Source organism: Pelophylax lessonae (genome assembly GCF_965119305.1).
Source record: "Pelophylax lessonae genome assembly, chromosome: 7".
In the NCBI taxonomy this organism is placed as follows: Eukaryota; Metazoa; Chordata; class Amphibia; order Anura; family Ranidae; genus Pelophylax; species Pelophylax lessonae.
In genome coordinates, this window is record NC_138774.1 from 13555416 (window position 1) to 13574820 (window position 19405).

At 44.8% G+C, this 19405-nt stretch overlaps 1 protein-coding gene across 1 annotated transcript in view; it reads left to right on the forward strand.

The window, feature by feature from the left end:
- Window positions 1-18968, forward strand: part of LOC309559919 (protocadherin-11 X-linked-like) — a 2238392-nt gene extending 2219424 nt beyond the window's left edge. The window contains exon 6 of the mRNA XM_082263375.1: window positions 18371-18968. Within this exon, the coding sequence (XP_082119501.1) occupies window positions 18371-18750 (380 nt within the window). The 3' untranslated portion in view covers window positions 18751-18968. The remainder of the gene's footprint in view (window positions 1-18370) is intronic.
- Window positions 18969-19405: the final 437 nt, after the last annotated feature.

The following is a 19405-nucleotide window of genomic DNA, read 5'->3' on the forward strand; positions in this document are numbered from 1 at the left end:
GGGTGTTTTCTTTACCAGGGAAAGAATTATTCAGTTATTCTTTCTTTTTAAGGATGTTCCAAATGTTTTTGCTATCTCTATGATGGGTTTGTTTTGTTTTTTCAGCCTAATGATGGCTTGCTTCATTGATAGTGACAGCTCTTTGGATTTTATATTGAGAGTTGACAGCAACAGATTCCAAATGCAAATAGCACACTTGAAATGAACTCTGGACCTTTTTTCTGCTCCTTGTGGGATAATGAGGGAATAACACACACCTAGCCATAGAACAGTTGAGCAGCCAATTGTCCCATTACTTTTGGTCCCTTAAAAAGTGGGAGGCACATATACAAACTGTTGTAATTCCTACACCTTTCACCTGATTTGGATGTAAATACCCTCAAATAAAATTTAATTAAATGTGTTTCATTTCAAATCCATTGTGATGGTGTATAGAGCCAAAAAGATTATAATATCCCAATATTTATGGACCTGACTCTATCTATCTATCTATCTATCTATCTATCTATCTATCTATCTATCTATCTATCTATCTATCTATCTATCTATCTATCTATCTATCTATCTATCTATCTATCTATCTATCTATCTATCTATCTATCTATCTATCGTTGAACGTGCTTTTTTATTTGCCTTCCTTGCCCCCCCAATCAACATGTCAATTACTTAAAGTGATTGTAAACCTCAGGCGTGAAATATGAACAAAGCCTATCTCTTTATAGTGTGTACTTGTTTCAGTCCAGAGCACTAAGGGGTTGATTTAGTAAAACTAGAGAGTGCAAAATCCGGTGCAGCTGTGCATGGGAGCCAATCAGCTTCTACCTTCAGCTTTTTCAATTAAGCTTTGAAAAAAAAAAAAAACAACAACCTGGAAGCTGATTGGCTCCCATGCACAACTGCACCCTATTTTGCACTCTCTAGTTTTACTAAATCAACCCCTAAGACACGATTTCCCCATCAACACAGTCAGTGCTGACAGGGGAATCCCTCCTGCTGAACAATTGTCTTCTGGGGGGGATCTGCTGAACCAGTCGAGATTCGAACCACCTATGGCCGGCCTAAGTGTCATCTCTGTCTGCTGCCTCCTTCCTCTGCTATCTGCATGAGTCACTGACAAGTTTTCCTGACACCAAGAGAAAAATGGTGACAAGGAAAATGGTGATGAGATCTCCAGCACACAGCACACAGACTGTGATTGACAACCTCAGGTCTTTTTTTTCTGTGTGCTGTGTGAGGGGGAGGGGAGGGGGGTTGTCCCTTTCCTTCCCTCCAATAAGCTCTCAGAACTCTCCTCACTGAGCTCTACAGAGTGCAATTTCAGCTTTCTACCCTTCTTTTTCTGAACTTGCATACAAGTTTTATAAAATCAACACTTTGAACAGATATAGAGGAGAGAAGACTGTAGATAAACAGGTACAACTTATGTAAGAGGATTTGTTACATCTCTGTGTATCACATGAGGCCAGTCACTGCACTGGGGATATGTAAGAGCTTACAACCACTTTAATTAAATAAAACGTTTTCAATTTTACTTGTATACTTTATTTTAGAACCAGTGATGTCATCACTGTGTCTCTGTCCTTCTCTATGCAATGCAGCCAGGATAAAAAACATCCCAGCGCCCTGCCTCAGTACCCCTCCCAAGAGATCTCAGTCCTGATGCAAGAAGTGGGTTGGCTCTTGGGCAGAGCTATGTAAATATCAAAATGCCAATTGAAAGACTGGGTGTGCCTAGGCAGGCTGCATTTGCATCCAGACCCAGCAGGCAACACCCAACCTCTACGATCGAAAAAACGGAAATCTGGTGAATAAAAGGGGCGGGGCCAGAGACAGTCAGGCTGGAGAAGTAAGAGGGTTAGATGACGCCAGGGCCGGACTGGGAATAAAATTCAGCCCTGGAAATAATTTCATACCAGCCCCATAGCATTATTATACCGGCCCAACAGAATAACGTCATTATTTTCTTGTTCATAAAAGGGAAAACCATGCATTTTAAAGCACATTTGAAGAGTGTATTATATATAGATAAGACGGATATGAAAGCACATTGGGATATATATATAAAAGCAAATACTGGTTGAAAGTGGTAAAAGTGCAGACATGGTACAGGAGGTGGTAATAGGCTGTGTGAACATGGTACAGGAGATGCAGGGGCTGCGAACCATGGGAATGCCTGGGATGTGATGTGAAGTGAGTCATCCGTGATTCTCCATAGAAGTTCGGTGCTATTAGGGGGGGTCCGACTCCGTGATGTAAAAGTCCGCTAAACAGTGTATTACAGGACTGCACAGAACGCTGGCGTGTTGTAAAACAAAAGAGAGGCCTGAATGGGCTGTGGACATGGTGCAGGAGATGCAGAGGCTGAGGGCATGGTGCAATAAATGCAGGGGCTGCGGGCATGGTGCAGGAGATGCAGGGGCCATGGGCATGGTGCAGGGGCTACGGATATTGTACAGGAGATACAGGGGCTGTGGGCATGGTGCAGGGGTGGAGACATGCTACAGGAGATGCAGAGGCTGTGGGCATGGTGCAGGGGTGGAGACATGCTACAGGAGATGCAGAGGCTGTGGGCATGGTGCAGGGGTGGAGACATGCTACAGGAGATGCAGAGGCTGTGGGCATGGTGCAGGGGTGGAGGCATGCTACAGGAGATGCAGAGGCTGTGGGCATGGTGAAATAAATGCAGGGGCTGTGGGCATGGTGCAGGAGATGCAGGGGCCATGGGCATGGTGCAGGGGCTATGGATATTGTACAGGAGATAGAGGGGCTGTGGGCATGGTGCAGGGGTGGAGACATGCTACAGGAGATGCAGAGGCTGTGGGCATGGTGCAGGGGTGGAGACATGCTACAGGAGATGCAGAGGCTGTGGGCATGGTGCAGGGGTGGAGGCATGCTACAGGAGATGCAGAGGCTGTGGGCATGGTGCAATAAATGCAGGGGCTGCGGGCATGGTGCAGGAGATGCAGGGGCCATGGGCATGGTGCAGGCGCTACGGATATTGTACAGGAGATACAGGGGCTGTGGGCATGGTGCAGGGGTGGAGACATGCTACAGGAGATGCAGAGGCTGTGGGCATGGTGCAGGGGTGGAGACATGCTACAGGAGATGCAGAGGCTGTGGGCATGGTGCAGGGGTGGAGACATGCTACAGGAGATGCAGAGGCTGTGGGCATGGTGCAGGGGTGGAGGCATGCTACAGGAGATGCAGAGGCTGTGGGCATGGTGAAATAAATGCAGGGGCTGCGGGCATGGTGCAGGAGATGCAGGGGCCATGGGCATGGTGCAGGGGCTATGGATATTGTACAGGAGATAGAGGGGCTGTGGGCATGGTGCAGGGGTGGAGACATGCTACAGGAGATGCAGAGGCTGTGGGCATGGTGCAGGGGTGGAGACATGCTACAGGAGATGCAGAGGCTGTGGGCATGGTTCAGGGGTGGAGGCATGCTACAGGAGATGCAGAGGCTGTGGGCATGGTGCAATAAATGCAGGGGCTGCGGGCATGGTGCAGGAGATGCAGGGGCCATGGGCATGGTGCAGGGGCTACGGATATTGTACAGGAGATACAGGGGCTGTTGGCATGGTGCAGGGGTGGAGACATGCTACAGGAGATGCAGAGGCTGTGGGCATGGTGCAGGGGTGGAGGCATGCTACAGGAGATGCAGAGGCTGTGGGCATGGTGCAGGAGATGCAGGGGCTTTGGGCATGGTGCAATAAATGCAGGGGCTGCGGGCATGGTGCAGGGGCTGCGGATATTGTACAGGAGATCCAGGGGCTGTGGGCATGGTTCAGGGGCTGCGGATATTGTACAGGAGATTCAGGGGCTGTGGGCATGGTGCAGGGGTGGAGACATGCTACAGGAGATGCAGAGGCTGTGGGCATTGTGCAGGGGTGGAGGCATGCTACAGGAGATGCAGAGGCTGTGGGCATTGTGCAGGGGTGGAGGCATGCTACAGGAGATTCAGAGGCTGTGGGCATTGTGCAGGGGTGGAGGCATGCTACAGGAGATGCAGAGGCTGTGGGCATTGTGCAGGGGTGGAGGCATGCTACAGGAGATGCAGAGGCTGTGGGCATGGTGCAGGAGATGCAAAGGCTGTGGGCATGGTACAGGAGATGAAGGGCTGCGGGCATAGTGCAAGAGATGCAGTACTGCGGGCATGGTACAGGAGAATGCCCTGCACCATGCCTGCAGCACTGCATCTCCTGTACCATGCTTGTGTTGCAGAGGAGTCTCACTTACTTTTGGTGAGGTGTCTTAAATTTAAAAATGGCGCCGCCCGGCTCCAACACGTCACTGTGCATGCGCCGTCTGAATCTGAATAGCCGAACGTGTACAGACTTTCCCGAGCGGCGCATGCGCAGTGTGCATGTTGGGCCGGCGGTGGCCATTTTTTTTTTTACATGGATCAGTACCCCCAGAGCAGGGGGAACTTGCCAGGGAAATTTCCCGGTATTCCGGTAAGTCAGTCTGGCCCTGAATGTCATCCAGCCAGGAAATAAGGCGGGGCTCTATCTGACTTGCTGCAGATTCTAATGCACACGGTGAGAAGCTCACAGTGTGCAGTGAGCCGCTACAACTGTGCAACACTGAGTCCCGGTCCACACATATGCGATGCGGGAACCCTGCGAATCCTCTGCGGGTTCCCGCATCCCATTCAACTAGCAGGCAGTTCACACTGCCATATGCAAATCGCTGGGGGTGTCAATACAAAGTTAAGGCCCCCCCCCCATCAGTTCGCATATCTCAATGTGAACTGTCAGTTCGATCATTAATTGGATCGCATAGGTATGAACACCCATGTGATTCGATTCTAGTGCGGACCCAAAAAAAGGATCCTGTGTGACTTTGGTCAGAATGCGATGCAAATTCAGCCTTACAATCTATATGGCTGAATTTGCAGCGCACAGACATCTCATGTGAATTGCAGAGCAGTGAGCTCCGAATCACATGCGATGTCTGACATCGCAGATATGTGAACCTGGACTGAAGGATCGGATAGAAGAGAAGGCAGCAGGTCAGGGATTGCGGAATGACGGAGCCACCCCAACCTCAGCTGAATGGGTAATGGCAGACAGATCGCTCCGGAGGGAGCTTCCTCTTGCAATTCCCGTCTCGTGGAAATTTGCATGCGCCGCGCACCTTAATAGGCTCCATTTTTAGGGATGATTTATACATGCGTTTCCTTGTTAACAGTATGAAAATAAAATGCACTGCCAAATATTCCACACCTTCGTACGGGAGCGTGCCTGCGGGGCGTCGGCGCAGGAAGCTGCATAGATAATTAGGATGGCTGTTAGGAAGGATTTGTTGTTTACTTCCATCATGATTGTAGAACGATGGAGTGCCGGTTCACACATATGTGATTCGCAGCACCCGTGAAATGGCGACATACTTCAGTACCCTATACTTTCTATAGGCAACGCTTTAAAAGCCCTTCCTATAGCAGTGATGGCGAACCATGGCACCCCAGATGTTCTGGAACTTCATTTGCCATAATGCTCATGCACTCTGCAGTGTAGTTGAGCATCATGGGAAATGTAGTTCCAAAACATCTGGGGTGCCAAGGTTCGCCATCACTGCTATAGGTCATCGGTTTAACCACTTTAAGACCGGGCCTATTTTTGACAATTTTTTTTTTTTTTTTCTTTAGCAGAGACCATAGAGAATAAAATGGAGATCGTTGCAATATTTTTTATCTCACCGTACTTGCGCAATAAAAATAAAAAAATAAGAAAACAGTAGTTAGCCCAATTTTCTTTTCCATAATGTGAAAGATCATGTTTTTCACCGATTAAATAGATACCCAACATGTCATGCTTCAAAATTGTGCACGCTCGCGGAATGGCGACAAACTATGGTCCTTAAAAATCCCCATAGGCAACATTTTAAAAATTTCTACAGGTTACCAGCTTAGAGTTACAGAGGAGGTCTAGGGCTCAAATTATTGCTCTCGCTCCAATGATCGCGGCGATATCTCACATGTGTGGTTTGAATACCGTTTACATATGTGGGCGGGACATCCATATGCGTTCGCTTCTGCGTGCAAGCTAATGGGGACAGGGCACTTTAAATTTCCTTTTTTTTTTTCCTATTTATTTTATTTATTATTTTTTATTTTTACACCATTTTAAAAAATATATATATATATTTCTATTACAAGGAATGTAAACAGAAAAAGAAATAGGCATGACAGGTCCTCTTTATTGTTAGATCTGGGGTCAAAAACACCTTGCAACCACACTAAAAAAGGAAAAAAAAAATCGGCCCTTTAAACCGGTTGCTAGGCAATGCCGTTTGACGCCGCTCCGGTCCTCCAAGACCATAGAGTGGAGTGAGGGCCATCTTTTTGTAATTCAGAACTTTTTGTGGTTCCCCCTCTGCACTCAGTGGTTCTATCCAATGCCCCCTATTAATCTGTAGGAGGTAAGGGCCTGGTGGGAGGAACCACTGAGTGTAGCAGGGGGGTCAAGGAATAAACACAGCAGAAGTGTCTGATTCTGTAATACATTTAGCTGGCCATTTCTCTCCACTAACGCTGAGTCCAGCACTGTGGTCAGCAGGAGAGACGACTATTCCAAGTCTTCTTTGCAGGGGGGACACTTTGCTTTGGTCTGTTTATAACATAGGGGGAAAAAAAAGAATTCTCTGCGATAGGTTTTATCTTGTGTTCCCTATAGTGTAATTTGCAAGCTCTCCCTACTCTACATAATATTCATATTCATTATCAAGATTGCGTGATTAAAAATTAAAATGTACAAATACATTTTCCTGCTCTAATCTGTAGCAAGTCAAACAGTTCATGCAGAATTGTTGCGTTCCTCTAAAATCCACCAACCATGATTGCGAAGAAAGCAAAAACTAAAACTCTCTCGGGCCCTAAGAGACTTCAGGTTCTTGACTTAATCAGAACATTCTAAGTCTTTCTCTATGAATTATTTATCTTGCCGTTGAAAAATAATCAATACGACGTTGGACACCAGAAGGAATACAAAATTTTAAATTGAATTTTTTTTTTTTATTTGGTGTGAAGAGTTTGGATGGTGCAGTGCTTCACTAAAGAGAAAAGATAACATTGGCCTGGAAAAATGCTGCAGATTTTGTATGAAAATGTAAACATTTAATGATACTGCTGGTTACAAAGTATCCAAGAAAAGTTAATGATGGGGATAAGAAACAATAAGACAATCATATACGAAATTGAAAATTCTACGAGCCCAGTCACATTTAGTCCCCATTCAGACTGCGGCGACACGACTTGGTGGGGCGACCTGTGAAGACGCGGTGCACAGCGTGCACCGCGACCTCGGCGCGACTTGCACGGACTTCATATAATTGAAGTCAATGCAAGTCGCCTCCAGGTCACCCCAAAGTAGTACAGGGCCCTTTTTCTAAGTCGGAGTGACTTGTGTCGCTCCTATTAGAACGGGTCCTGTACTATTCAATGGCGGGCGACCGACCGCGACTTGTCAGGCGACCAAGTCGCCTCACAAGTCGTGCTAGTGTGAATAGAGTCTTAGTGTCGGTTCACACTATGGCAACACGACTTCGGGGCGACTTAATGAAGTCGCCGTGCACCGCGACTTCGGCGCTACTTGCACCGATTTCACATAATTGAAGTCAATGCAAGTTGCTCCAGCTTTGTCCAAAAGTAGTGCAGGAACCTTTTTCTAAGTCGGAGACTTGAGTCGCTCCTATTAGAACGGTTCCAATTGCACAGCACGGTCAGCGACTTGTCAGGCGACCAAGTCGCCTGACAAGTCGGAACAGTGTGAACCGGCACTTAGGCTATTCGTTGCCGTAAGATGCAATGGTTAGGTGTCCGGAAACCTTTGACTTTAAAGAATATATATATATATATATATATATATATATATATATATATATATATATATATTATACAGTATATAATAAATATATATATATATATATATATATATCTATATATACACACGGTATACACTATTTTGTCAAAAGTATTGGGACACCCATCTTTGCACGTACACAAACTTTAATGGCATCCCAGTCTTAGGCTGGCCATACACTATACAAGGAGTTGGGTGAAGCTGGGGTGAAGGAAGACTAAGGGAGAGTAGGGGGTCAATGACTGTGCAATTGTCCGTTAAATTAACGCAGTGCCCAATCGCAAAATATGGCCTGGTCAGGAATGGGGTAAAATCCTCCGATCTTAACCACTTAAGCCCCAGCCCTATTTCAGACACTTTTTGTTTACAAGTTAAAACCAGTATTTTTTGCTATAAAACTACTTAGAACCCCCAAACATTATATATATATATATATATATATATATATATATATATTTTTTTTTAGCAAAGACAAAGGAGAATAAAATGTCGGTCATTGCAATATATTTTGTAACGCGGTATTTGCGCAGCGGTCTTTAAAACGCAATTTTTTTGGAAAAATTTTAAAAAATCGCATTTCACTGCATTTAAAAAATACTAAACAGTAAAGTTAGCCCATTTTTTTTGTATATTGTGAAAGATGATGTCACGGCGAGTAAATAGATACCCAACATGTTATGGTTTAAAATTGCGCCCCCCCCGTGGGATGGCGACAAACTATGGTCAATAGAGATCTCAATAGGCGACGCTTTAAATTGGTTACCAGTTTAGTTAGAGAGTAGCTCTTTTTTTTTAATTATTGTCCACGCTCTGGCGATCGCGACGATACCTCACATGTGTGGTTTGAACAGTGAGTTCATTCGCGGCTCGACTTGCGTATACGTTTTTTTTTGTGCGCGAGCTAACGGTGACGGGGGCGGCTAAAATTTTTTTTCCTATTTATTTTTTTTTTTTTTTAACTTTATTACAGGTTTAAAAAAAAAAAAATCTGATCACTTTTATTGCTGTCACAAGCAATGTAAACATCCCTTGTGACAGCAATATGCAGTGACAGGTACTCTTTATGGAGGGATCGAGGGTCTAAAAGACCCCAAACCCCTCCACTGCACTTCCATGTATGCAAAACGCCGAAAACTGCATTTTTGCATACAGCCGTTTTTTAAATTTGCAGCACAGTAACCCGAAAGTGACGTCATGGAGACCCAATCAAAGCCGTTTCCGGCATTCATCGGGACTCCATCCAGCCGGCGGACGTGCCGGCTGGGTGCTCGGGGCTCCCGGTGGGACAGGAGCCCCGAGTAAAGTCACGGAAGGCGGCGGGAGGGGGGGGTGACGTCCCCTCCCGCTCACCCGGGTAACGATCGAGCGGCTCCCGAGCCGCATCGGTCGTTACTGACAGAAAGCCGACCATCGGCTGTAAACCACGGTACCGGGATGGTGTCTCTAGCTAGAGGCATCATCCCGGTATACTACCGCAAAGTTTGCCGTCGTACCCCTACGTCACTTTGCGGTAAGTGGTTAAAGTGTATGAAAATACGCTCATTGAGAATTTTTTTGTCAAAGACATGTAGCTAAATACATTTTGGCCTAAATATATGACAAAAATTGAATATATTGGATATTTTTTAACCGTTAAAGCAGAAAATGTTAATTTTTCGCAAAATTTTCACAATTTTTTTATTAATATCACAAAAAATGAAAAGCGCAGAGGTGATCAAATACCACCAAAAGGAAGCTCTGTTTGTGGGAAAAAAAGGACGTAAATTTCGTTTGGGTACAGGGTTGCATGACCGCGCAATTGTCAGTTAAAGTCGCTCAGTGCCGAGTTGAAAAAAGTGGCCTGGACGTTAAGCAGGAAAATCCTCCGGTCTTAAAGTGGTTAACGACAGCTAAAAAGATCATTGGAGTCAAACCGCTGGCTCTGGCCAATGACTTTTGGTCTAGAACTTTATGGGTCAATCCGCCACTCCTCAAGGAACCCTCTACCAACCTCTGGAGGAACCTTAAAGCGGAGTTCCACCCTGGTTATACATTTTTTTACAAAAATACCCCCGGGACAGTCAGGGCTAGTACATTCCACAATGGCTAGCCTCTGATCTGTCCCGGGTTGCACTTACCTTTCAGGATAAATACTTACCTTGAAATTGTCTTCTCCAGCGCTGCCATCTCAGGTGTGGGCAGCTTGAAGCCAGCACGATCCTCTTCCGCGTCCTCTTCGGTCCTCTTCCTCCTTCTTCGGTCCCACGATGCACTGCACCGGCCCCGACGTCACTTCCGGGTCGCGCGCGTCATCCCTCCACAGCTTCTGGGCATGCCCAGAAGCTGTTTAGAAGGGAATGACGCGCGCGCCCCGGAACTGACGTCGGGGCCGGTGCAGGCGCAATGATTCCTGGGAGCGATGACGTTCAGCTCCCAGGAATCATTGCAAAAGCCAGGAAGTGACGAATCGCCGTGGCCGCCGAGGGGAGGAAGAAGGAAGTAAGGTGAGTATATTTTCTCTAAAAGGTAAGTGAAAAAAAAAAAAATTGCGATTATCCATTTGTTTTTCAGGTGACCGGGAGCGAGAAGATGGAGGTAAGTATAAATTTCGGGTGGAACTCCGCTTTAAGCTCACCCTGGTTGAGAATGGCTGCTTTAGACATTACATGTGTAGACCTCTCTTATTTCCTGCACCGGTACTCAGGAAACAACACCTGCAAAGTAAAAAAAAAACCTTTAAGGTGACAAAATGTTCAATGTTAATTGATGTTAATTAAAAGCATTCTGTGTTTGTCTCTGTCTGAACCTGCTGGGAATAAACTTTGCTTCTCGCAACAGCTAGGTGTGTCACATCTTGTACTGCAAAGTGTTAAGCATGAGATGAATAGGAAATGGGAATTGTAGTGCACCTGACAGCAGGAATGACAAAACACAGTAACCTGAGATGGGAAATGTAAGGTAAAACTAAGAGGAAACAACGCAGCATAGCGATAATTGGATCCCGAAGACAAAATCTGCTATTTAGAGATTTTTTTAACCACTTAAGCCCCGGAAGATTTTACCCCCTTCCTGACCAGGCCCTATTTTGCGATTCGGCGCTGCGTGACTTTAACGGACAATTGCGCGGTCGTGCGACGCTGTACCTAAACAAATTTGCCGTCCTTTTTTTTCCCACAAACAGAGCTTTCTTTTGGTGGTATTTGATCACCTCTGCGATTTTTTTTGATCATGCGCTATAAACAAAAAAATAACGCAGATTTTGCAAAAATAACAATATTTTTCACATTTTTTATATGAAATTCCCAAAAAAAAATGTAAAAATCAAAATTTTTTAACATTTTTGGCCAATTTGTTTTCTGCTACCTATGTTTGGTAAAAAAGAAAAAATCGCAATAAGCGTATTTTGATTGGTTTGCACAAAAGTTATTGCGTTTACTAACTAAGGGAAAGATTTTTGTCATTTTTGTTGTTTTTTTTTAACAAGTAATGGCGGCGATCTGCAATTTTTTTTGCGGGACTGCGACATTGCGGTGGACAGATCGGACCCCTGACTGACATTTTTGACACTTTTGGGGTACCAGTGACATTACTACAGTAATCAGTGCTATACATATGCACCGTTACTGTAAAAATGACACTGGCAGGGAAGGGGTTAACTTTATTGGGGAAGGAGGGGTTAAGTGTGTCCATAGGGGCGTGTTTCTTACTGTGCAGTGATGTGGCTGTTTGTGTAACAGCAGAGATATACGATCCTGCATAGCAGGACCGTATGATCTCTGCAGTTACACAAGGGAGAAAAACAGGCGCTTTGTTTACATTAGCCGCCTGCCTTTCTCCCTCTGTAACTGACGATCGCGAGCGATGTCCGCCGGTCACACGCGCGGGGATGACAGTGAGCGAGCTGGGGCGGGAGCATGCCTCAGGCGGGGTGCGCTCGCCCCCTATTGGCTCGCAGGCGAGTGATGTATATATACGTCACTTTGCCTGCACGGGGCTGACCGTCGAAGTATATGTACTTGCGGCGGTCGGCAAGTGGTTGAAGGTATTCTAAGTGCAGAAGGTGGTTTACCTTAATATATTCCCTGAATTAAGGTAAAAAACATACTGTATGCCGCTCCCCCCCCCTCATACTTACCTGAACCCAATCCCGGTCCAGTAATGTGCAAGCACTACCTCTTGTGTCGACACCTACTCCTCGGTCCAACACCAGGTGAATTGCACGGCGAGAGTCTTTATCAGCTGTGTCCACGCCTATGGTGGAGGTCGGCCACACCTCCTGACCTTTGACCTCTATGGACACACCTCCTGACCTTTGACCTTTGGGGTGGATCCATACTCCTTCGGCTCTCCGGGGACTCTCCCTCCTCATTGGCTGATGAGACAGCAATAGGAACCAATGGCAGTATATCTGCAGGGGGTGGTCGGCAAGAGGTTAGCCGGCTTCCAATGGAAAGTAGTCAGTATGACGGTGGAGTTAAAGGTATAAGATACACAGTTACCCCGGGGGGGGGGGGGGGCGGTACTGATGTTATGGGGTTCAGTAGTCTCTGTAAAGAGATGCTTTATACAGTAAGTCCATAAAAACTGAGCACAACAAGTATAAAACTATGTACATTTTTGGAATCTTTATTGAATTTGGTTTGGCACTTCATGTTCCCACACCTTATTCTCATTTATAATTTTAAATATCAAAATGTGTAATCTTTTAGCAGTTATTATTGAGACATATGTGCATGTGTCTATTCTAATTTATTTTTAATTCCAAACTTTTTTGTGTCTATTCTAATTTATTTTTAATTCCAAACTTTTTTGTGTCTATTCTAATTTATTTTTAATTCCAATTTTATTTTTTTTTTTAGTTTTGAATATAAATGTGAAGGGTAAGAACCTCTTTCAGATTTGTATTGTCGTCTCTGTCCCCATTGGGTGGATATTTATCCTCTTCACCATTTTTGTAGGGTTAATAGGAAATTTGGGGTTTTAGATAAACTTTAACTAGCTGTTGACACCGGGCAATACTTCACATTCCTCGAAAAAGTTATTAAATTACACAGGGCCTTTGTAGTATGGCCTGTCCTGTTCTGTTGCAGCTCCCCCAACCTCACACTTGCTGACAATTCTAGTCTGCCAAAATGTAAAAGCTGCAGCTGTCAAAGAACGGTCTGACACAGTGTTTGTAAACATTGATCAGACAGGAAATAGAGAGATATAGGCTCGGTTCACATAGAGGCGACCTGTGAGGCGACCTGGTCGCCTCACAGGTCGCCGCAGGTCGCCTTCCATAGGGAAGCTGCGGACCCGTTCTAATAGGAGCGACACAAGTCGCTCCGACTTAGAAAAAGGGTCCGGAGCTTCTTTGGGGCGACCAGGAGGCGACTGCCATAGACTTCAATGTTATGAAGTCCGTGGCGGCTGCTCAGAGGTCGCGGCGCGCTGCTCGCACCGCGACCTCGGAGGTCGCCACCCGAAGTCGGATCGCCCCTATGTGAACGGGGGCATAAAGTAACATTTGAGGAACCCGGAAATCACCAGACTTGCAGGACGTCAGTAAGTAGCGGTGAGATACTCCGTTCATGCCGATCACTGAGACCAGTTCATTGTTTGTATCTTGTATTTAACATGTAAGTGCATTCTATTGGGTGAACGGGGCCATTAACCACTTTAAGACCGGAAAGGATTTGCCCCCTTAATGACCAGGCCCTATTTTGCGATTCGGCACTGCGTTACTTTAACGGACAATTGTGCAGTCGTGCGACACTGTACCCAAAAAAAAAAAAAAACAATGCCCATTTTTTCCCACAAATAGAGTTTTCTTTTGGTGGTATTTGAAAACCTGTGCAATTTTTATTTCTTGTGCTATAAACAAAAAAAAAAATTGTAACAATTTTGAAAAGAAAAAACTATATTTTTCACTTTCTGCTATATGACATTCTCAAGAAAAAAAAAAAAAAATCAACATTTTTTAACATTTTAGGCCAATTTGTTTTATGCTACATATTTTTAGTAAAAAAATCACAATAAGAGTATTTTGATTGGTTTGTGCAAGAGTTATTGCGTCTACTAACTACGGGAAAGATTTATGTCATTTTTATTGTTTTTTTTTTCTACTAGTAATGGCGGCGATCTGCGATTTTTAGCGGGACTGCGACATTGCGGCGGACAGATCGGACCCCTAACTGACATTTTTGACACTTTTGGGGGGACCAGTGACATTACTACAGTAATCAGTGCTATATATATGTACTGTTACTGTAAAAATGACACTGGCAGGGAAGGGGTTATAAACATTGATCAGACAGGAGATAGAGAGATACAAAGTAACATTGTTTATAAATATTGATCACACAGGAGATAGATACAGAAGTAACATTGTTTTTAAACATTGTTCAGACAGGAGCTAGAGAGATGCAAAGTAACATTGTTTATATATATTCAGGCCCCGTTCACACAGGGGCAATCCGACTTGGGGGGGCGACCTCCGACTTTGGAGCGGCCGGCACGGACTTCATAACATTGAAGTCTATGACGGTTGCGCCGGGTCGCCCCAAAGAAGTTCTGGACCCTTTTTCTAAGTCGGAGTGACTTGTGTCGCTCCTATTAGAACGGGTCCGCAGCTTCCCTATGGAAGGCGACCTACGGCGACCTGTGAGGCGACCAGGTCGCCTCACAGGTCGCCTAAGCCTCGGTTCACACTAGGGCGACCTGTGAGGCGACCTGGTCGCCTCACAGGTCGCCGCAGGTCGCCTCCCATAGGGAAGCTGCGGACCCATTCTAATAGGAGCGACACAAGTCGCTCCGACCTAGAAAAAGGGTCCGGAGCTTCTTTGGGGCGACCAGGAGGCGACCGCCATAGACTTCAATGTTATGAAGTCCGTGGCGGCCGCTCCGAGGTCGCCACCCGAAGTAGCGTCGCGGTAGTGTGAACCGGCGCTTAGTGTGAACGGGGGCTCAGACAGGAGAGAAAGACATAAAGTAACATTGTTTATAAACATAGATCATGCAGGAGATAGAGAAATATAAAGTAACATTGTTTATACACAATGTTCACACCTAATATAGAGAGATGCAAAGTAACATTGTTTATAAAATTGATCAGACAGGCGATAGAGGGATACAAAGCAACATTGTTTATAAACATTGTTCAGACAGGCAATATAGATATATAAAGTAACATTGTTTTTAAACATTGATCAGACAGGAAATAGAGAGCTACAAAGAAACATTGTTTATAAATATTGATCAGACAGGCGATAGAGAGAAATAAAGTAACTTTGTTTGTAAACATTGATCAGACAGGAGATAGAGAGATACATTGTTTATACACGTTGTTCACACAAGAGAGAGAGGTACAAAATAACATTGTTTATAAACATTGCTCAGATGGGAGATAGAGAGACGCAAAGTAACATTGTTCAGACAGGAGAGAGATAAAAAGTAACATTGTTTATAAACATTGACCAGACAGGAGATAGGGAAATGCAAAGCAACATTGTTTGTACACGTTGTTCACACAAGAGAGAGAGAGCATTTGTTTAAAAAAAATTGTTCAGACAGGGGAGAGAGAAATGCAAAGTAATGTTTATAAACCTTGTTCAGACAGGAGATAGAGAGATATAAAGTAACATTGTTTATACACATTGTTCACACCTGATATAGAGAGACACAAAGAAAGTTTATAAGCATTAATCAGACCTGATATAGATAGATGCAAAGTAACATTGTTTATAAACCTTGATCAGGCAGGAGATAGATATACAAAGTAACATTATTCATTCATCTGCAAATCATAGGGAAGAGTTTTGTTCTGCAGGTAATATAGGTGAAAGCAACCTGACAAGTATTTTTTATAAAATACAAATTTTTTCCTATTTAACCCCTTAGTGTACCCTATTAAGCCTTAATTAACTCCTTCTTCTCCTTTCCCCCTTAACGTATATTATTTGTCTGACATTTCTGGCAAATTATTAATTTTGTTTATTTATCTATTTAATTTTTTAATGTTGCATTTTTCATTGAAATAAAAAAAAATTATATATATATATTATTATTATTATAATACAGGATTTATATAGCGCCAACAGTTTGTGCAGCGCTTTACAATGTGAAGGAAGACAATACAGTTACAATACAGTTCAAAACAGGAGGAACTAGAGGGCCCTGCTCGTTAGAGCTTACAATCTAGAATATATATATATATATATATATATATATATATATATATATATATATATGTATATATCACTTTTTATTTACAATAACAACATTTTCTTTGAAACAAACAGTGGTCAAAGTATTTTGTATTTTTTTTTTTTTGTTGTTGTTTTTGTCTATGGGTTGTTTTATCACCAAAAGGATGCCTTGTTTGTCCTGCAAATTACAATATTTAGAGGAAAAAATGTGCAGCGCACTTTGTTTGCAACAGACTATGTTCTGTAGTGTCAGCAGCTGTATGATATTTTTGATGGTTGGCGCAGCATTCCCACTATACATAAATTACAATATTTGCATTACTTTATTATCCTAACTCATGACAAGGTTATTCCCGAGTCAATAGGCTCAGAGCAGGAATGTACAAATGGCTCCGGTCCATAGGTATTGGACAGCTGTGAGACCTGAAGAGGTTGAAGGGTTTTCCAATCTTCACATAGAAAGGGTAAAGTATGCCAACGTGTCCCTTTTGCCCCCTCACTGCTTCCAGATGGCAGTGGCAGGGGTCCCATGCTTGAATTCCTTGCCGATCACCTGTAGGCTACCACAGTGTTGGGCAAGAGACCTTCCCCCCTCAGCTATTTGGAGAGGTACTGAAACTTTTAGGCAGTTTATACTTCTATTAGACATGGAGTAGCAAAAAAAAAAAGTTCTAAAATTTTACTAAGCTCACAACAGTAAAATCAGTGTGTATATCACATGTGTCAAACACGAGGCCCGCGGGCCGAATCCGGCCCTCCAGGCCATTTCATGTGGCCCTTGCAGCTGCAGGAGATGCTCCAGCCCTCTGGTCCTCCTCCAGACCCTGAACTTTTTGCTTTCCAGCAATGCCTACAGCTTCTTCCCAGCAGCAGCACAAGATAAGGGGGGTGCACTGTGATGCAAGGGAGGGTGGGGGACTCAATATCTGATGGTGGGGAGGCTCTTGACATCTGATGTAAGGGTAGGGGATACTCTGGACATATAGTCTTACAGATACAACTGGCCCTTTTGAGGGCAATCATAATGCTGATGCGGCCCAAGATTAAATTGAGTTTGACACCCCTGGTGTATATGCAGGGAAGCATGCTTGTTATACTCACTGTGGAACCTAAGGGGTTAATCCTCCGCATTGTGTAAAAATGCTGTTCAAGCCAGTCTTCTCTGATCCTCCCCTTCTTTTACTGTCCCCAATCCATCTTCCGACAGTACAGAGCCTGGGGGGGCACTCTGCACATGCTCAGTTTGGTGTGTATTGCTAGAGAGTTTTTATTTTTTTCTTGGGAGGGTGCGTGTGATCAGCACAGGGCCAATCAGCACTGTCCAGACAGAGAATCGGGGGTCCTGCAGCCTCATAGGACAGTCAGAGGAGAATGAAAACTCCTCCTACAAGCTTTAACCAGGCACTGATAGAAGTCACAAGACTGCTATATACCAGAGGCGTAACTAGAACCTTCAGGGCTCCGGTGCAAGAAACCATGAAGGGCCTCCCAGACCACTGGCCAGGGCCTTCCCACTGATCCTGGGGCCCTTTACTCTGACTGCGGGCCCTTTATTACGGTTCCCGCAGCGGGACTCTTTCACAAGTTCTGCAGGGGGCCCCCTTCCTGCCATCTTGGGGCCTCCCCACGGTGGTGGAATGCCAGGGCCCGGTCGAAAGTGTGACCTTTGTGATCCTGGAAGTTCACCCACTGGTGTCAGTAGTTTTTATTTTATGGTATTTAATTGTATTATTTTTTTATCATTTTATTTTAATTTTTTACAATGTCACTGACTATGACTCTGTCCATTCAGAAAAGGAAGGAGCTGGTAAATTAAATATTTACCGACCCCTTCCTGGTTCTCTATTGTGACACATCCCCTGCAGGAAAGGGGAGGGATCACAGTGGGGGGGGGGGAGGACCAGGGGAGCACACAGTGGCCCAGAGACAGCAGAACACAAGTGAACTGGATAGGAGGAGGGGTGGGGGCAGCATACAGAGGAACCAATCTCCTCCATTTTCCTCCTGCAGCTACAGGAGGAAAAAGGAGGACAGTGATTTCTCTACATGCTGCCCCCCACCGCCCCTCCTATCCAGGTGTACAGGGGAGCCGCACAGGGAGCATGGGGCCCGGTTGCAATTGCAACCCCTGCAACCACTGTAGTTACGCCCCTGCTATATACCGCTGATGAGAAAAGGTATTTAGCAGTTTATATTTACTAAAATAATTGCATTTCCATGTTCTGTGTACTGTGAGAGACCAGATATAGTGACTGCAGGCTCCTGGGTTTAGTAACGCCTTAATGTTAAGTCAACTTTTTATGCCAATTATCTAACCAGCTGCATGTTTTTTATTATTTTCAGCCATTGAAGTCAACCTTCAGAAAGCCTTGGCAGAAGCATCGGAGACCTGCACCCAGGAGTGCCTCATCTTAGGTCACTCCGACAACTGCTGGATGCCGCCGTCGTTGACCCAGTACCAACAGTCCAACCCGCCTTTGCCATCATTCGGAATTCAACAAGGATGGGGAAGAGGACGGCTGGATGGAGTGCACACTCTTGGAAGGCCCCTGCCCAAGGATGACATTGACAAGGGGGTTTCAAGACCCCAGTTTTACAACACATGCGAGAGACACTGTTCCATTGACGATCCGGTCAAAGTGATTCCCTTGGCAAACTTCACGCCAGGCTCGGCGCCCAGTTCAGGAAGTAATTCTATCTTTGTAAATGAGCACCAGCTCTGAAGTGTACCTAGCGGCCCTTTCTGTGTATACTTGTGTGTCAGATGTACATAGTCACAGCTTAATAATACATCAAAAGCATACAGTATGTAAAGTACATAAGGGTGTGAAATGAAAATGTATGATGTATATATGACTCTACACACCAATGTTCCAAAGCTTCAGTCCTTGCTGGCCCCAAGCAGTGCAGGTATTATCTTTCTCCAACCTTCCTTTTAGAGAAAGGTGAGATAAGTGTTTGTACAAACTGCAATTATTTATATGTGTTAATTAACTCTTTATATCGGGGGTCTTCAATGGATGGCCCTCCAGTTGTTCAGGAGCTACAATTCCCATCATGCCTAGTCATGTCTGTGAATGTCAGAGTTTTACAATGCCTCATGGGATGTGTAGTTCTGCTGGAGGGCCGTAGTTTGAGGATCCCTGCTTTATAATAACACTTCAAGAATACCAATCCTATGTATTGGTGGCAACAGAAGAAGTTCTTAGAAAGCAAGTAGCTCCATTAGAAGCACAAAGATGCCCTGCCGCAACTTAGAGACCTCTGTCTCTGAGCTCGGAACTCAGAGCCCCGGTGAAACACATCAGGAGCATTGTCGGTGGAGTAGCACTGGCTGAGGCCATTCCCTTACTTTCAAAGACTGGGCTAGTAGACTGG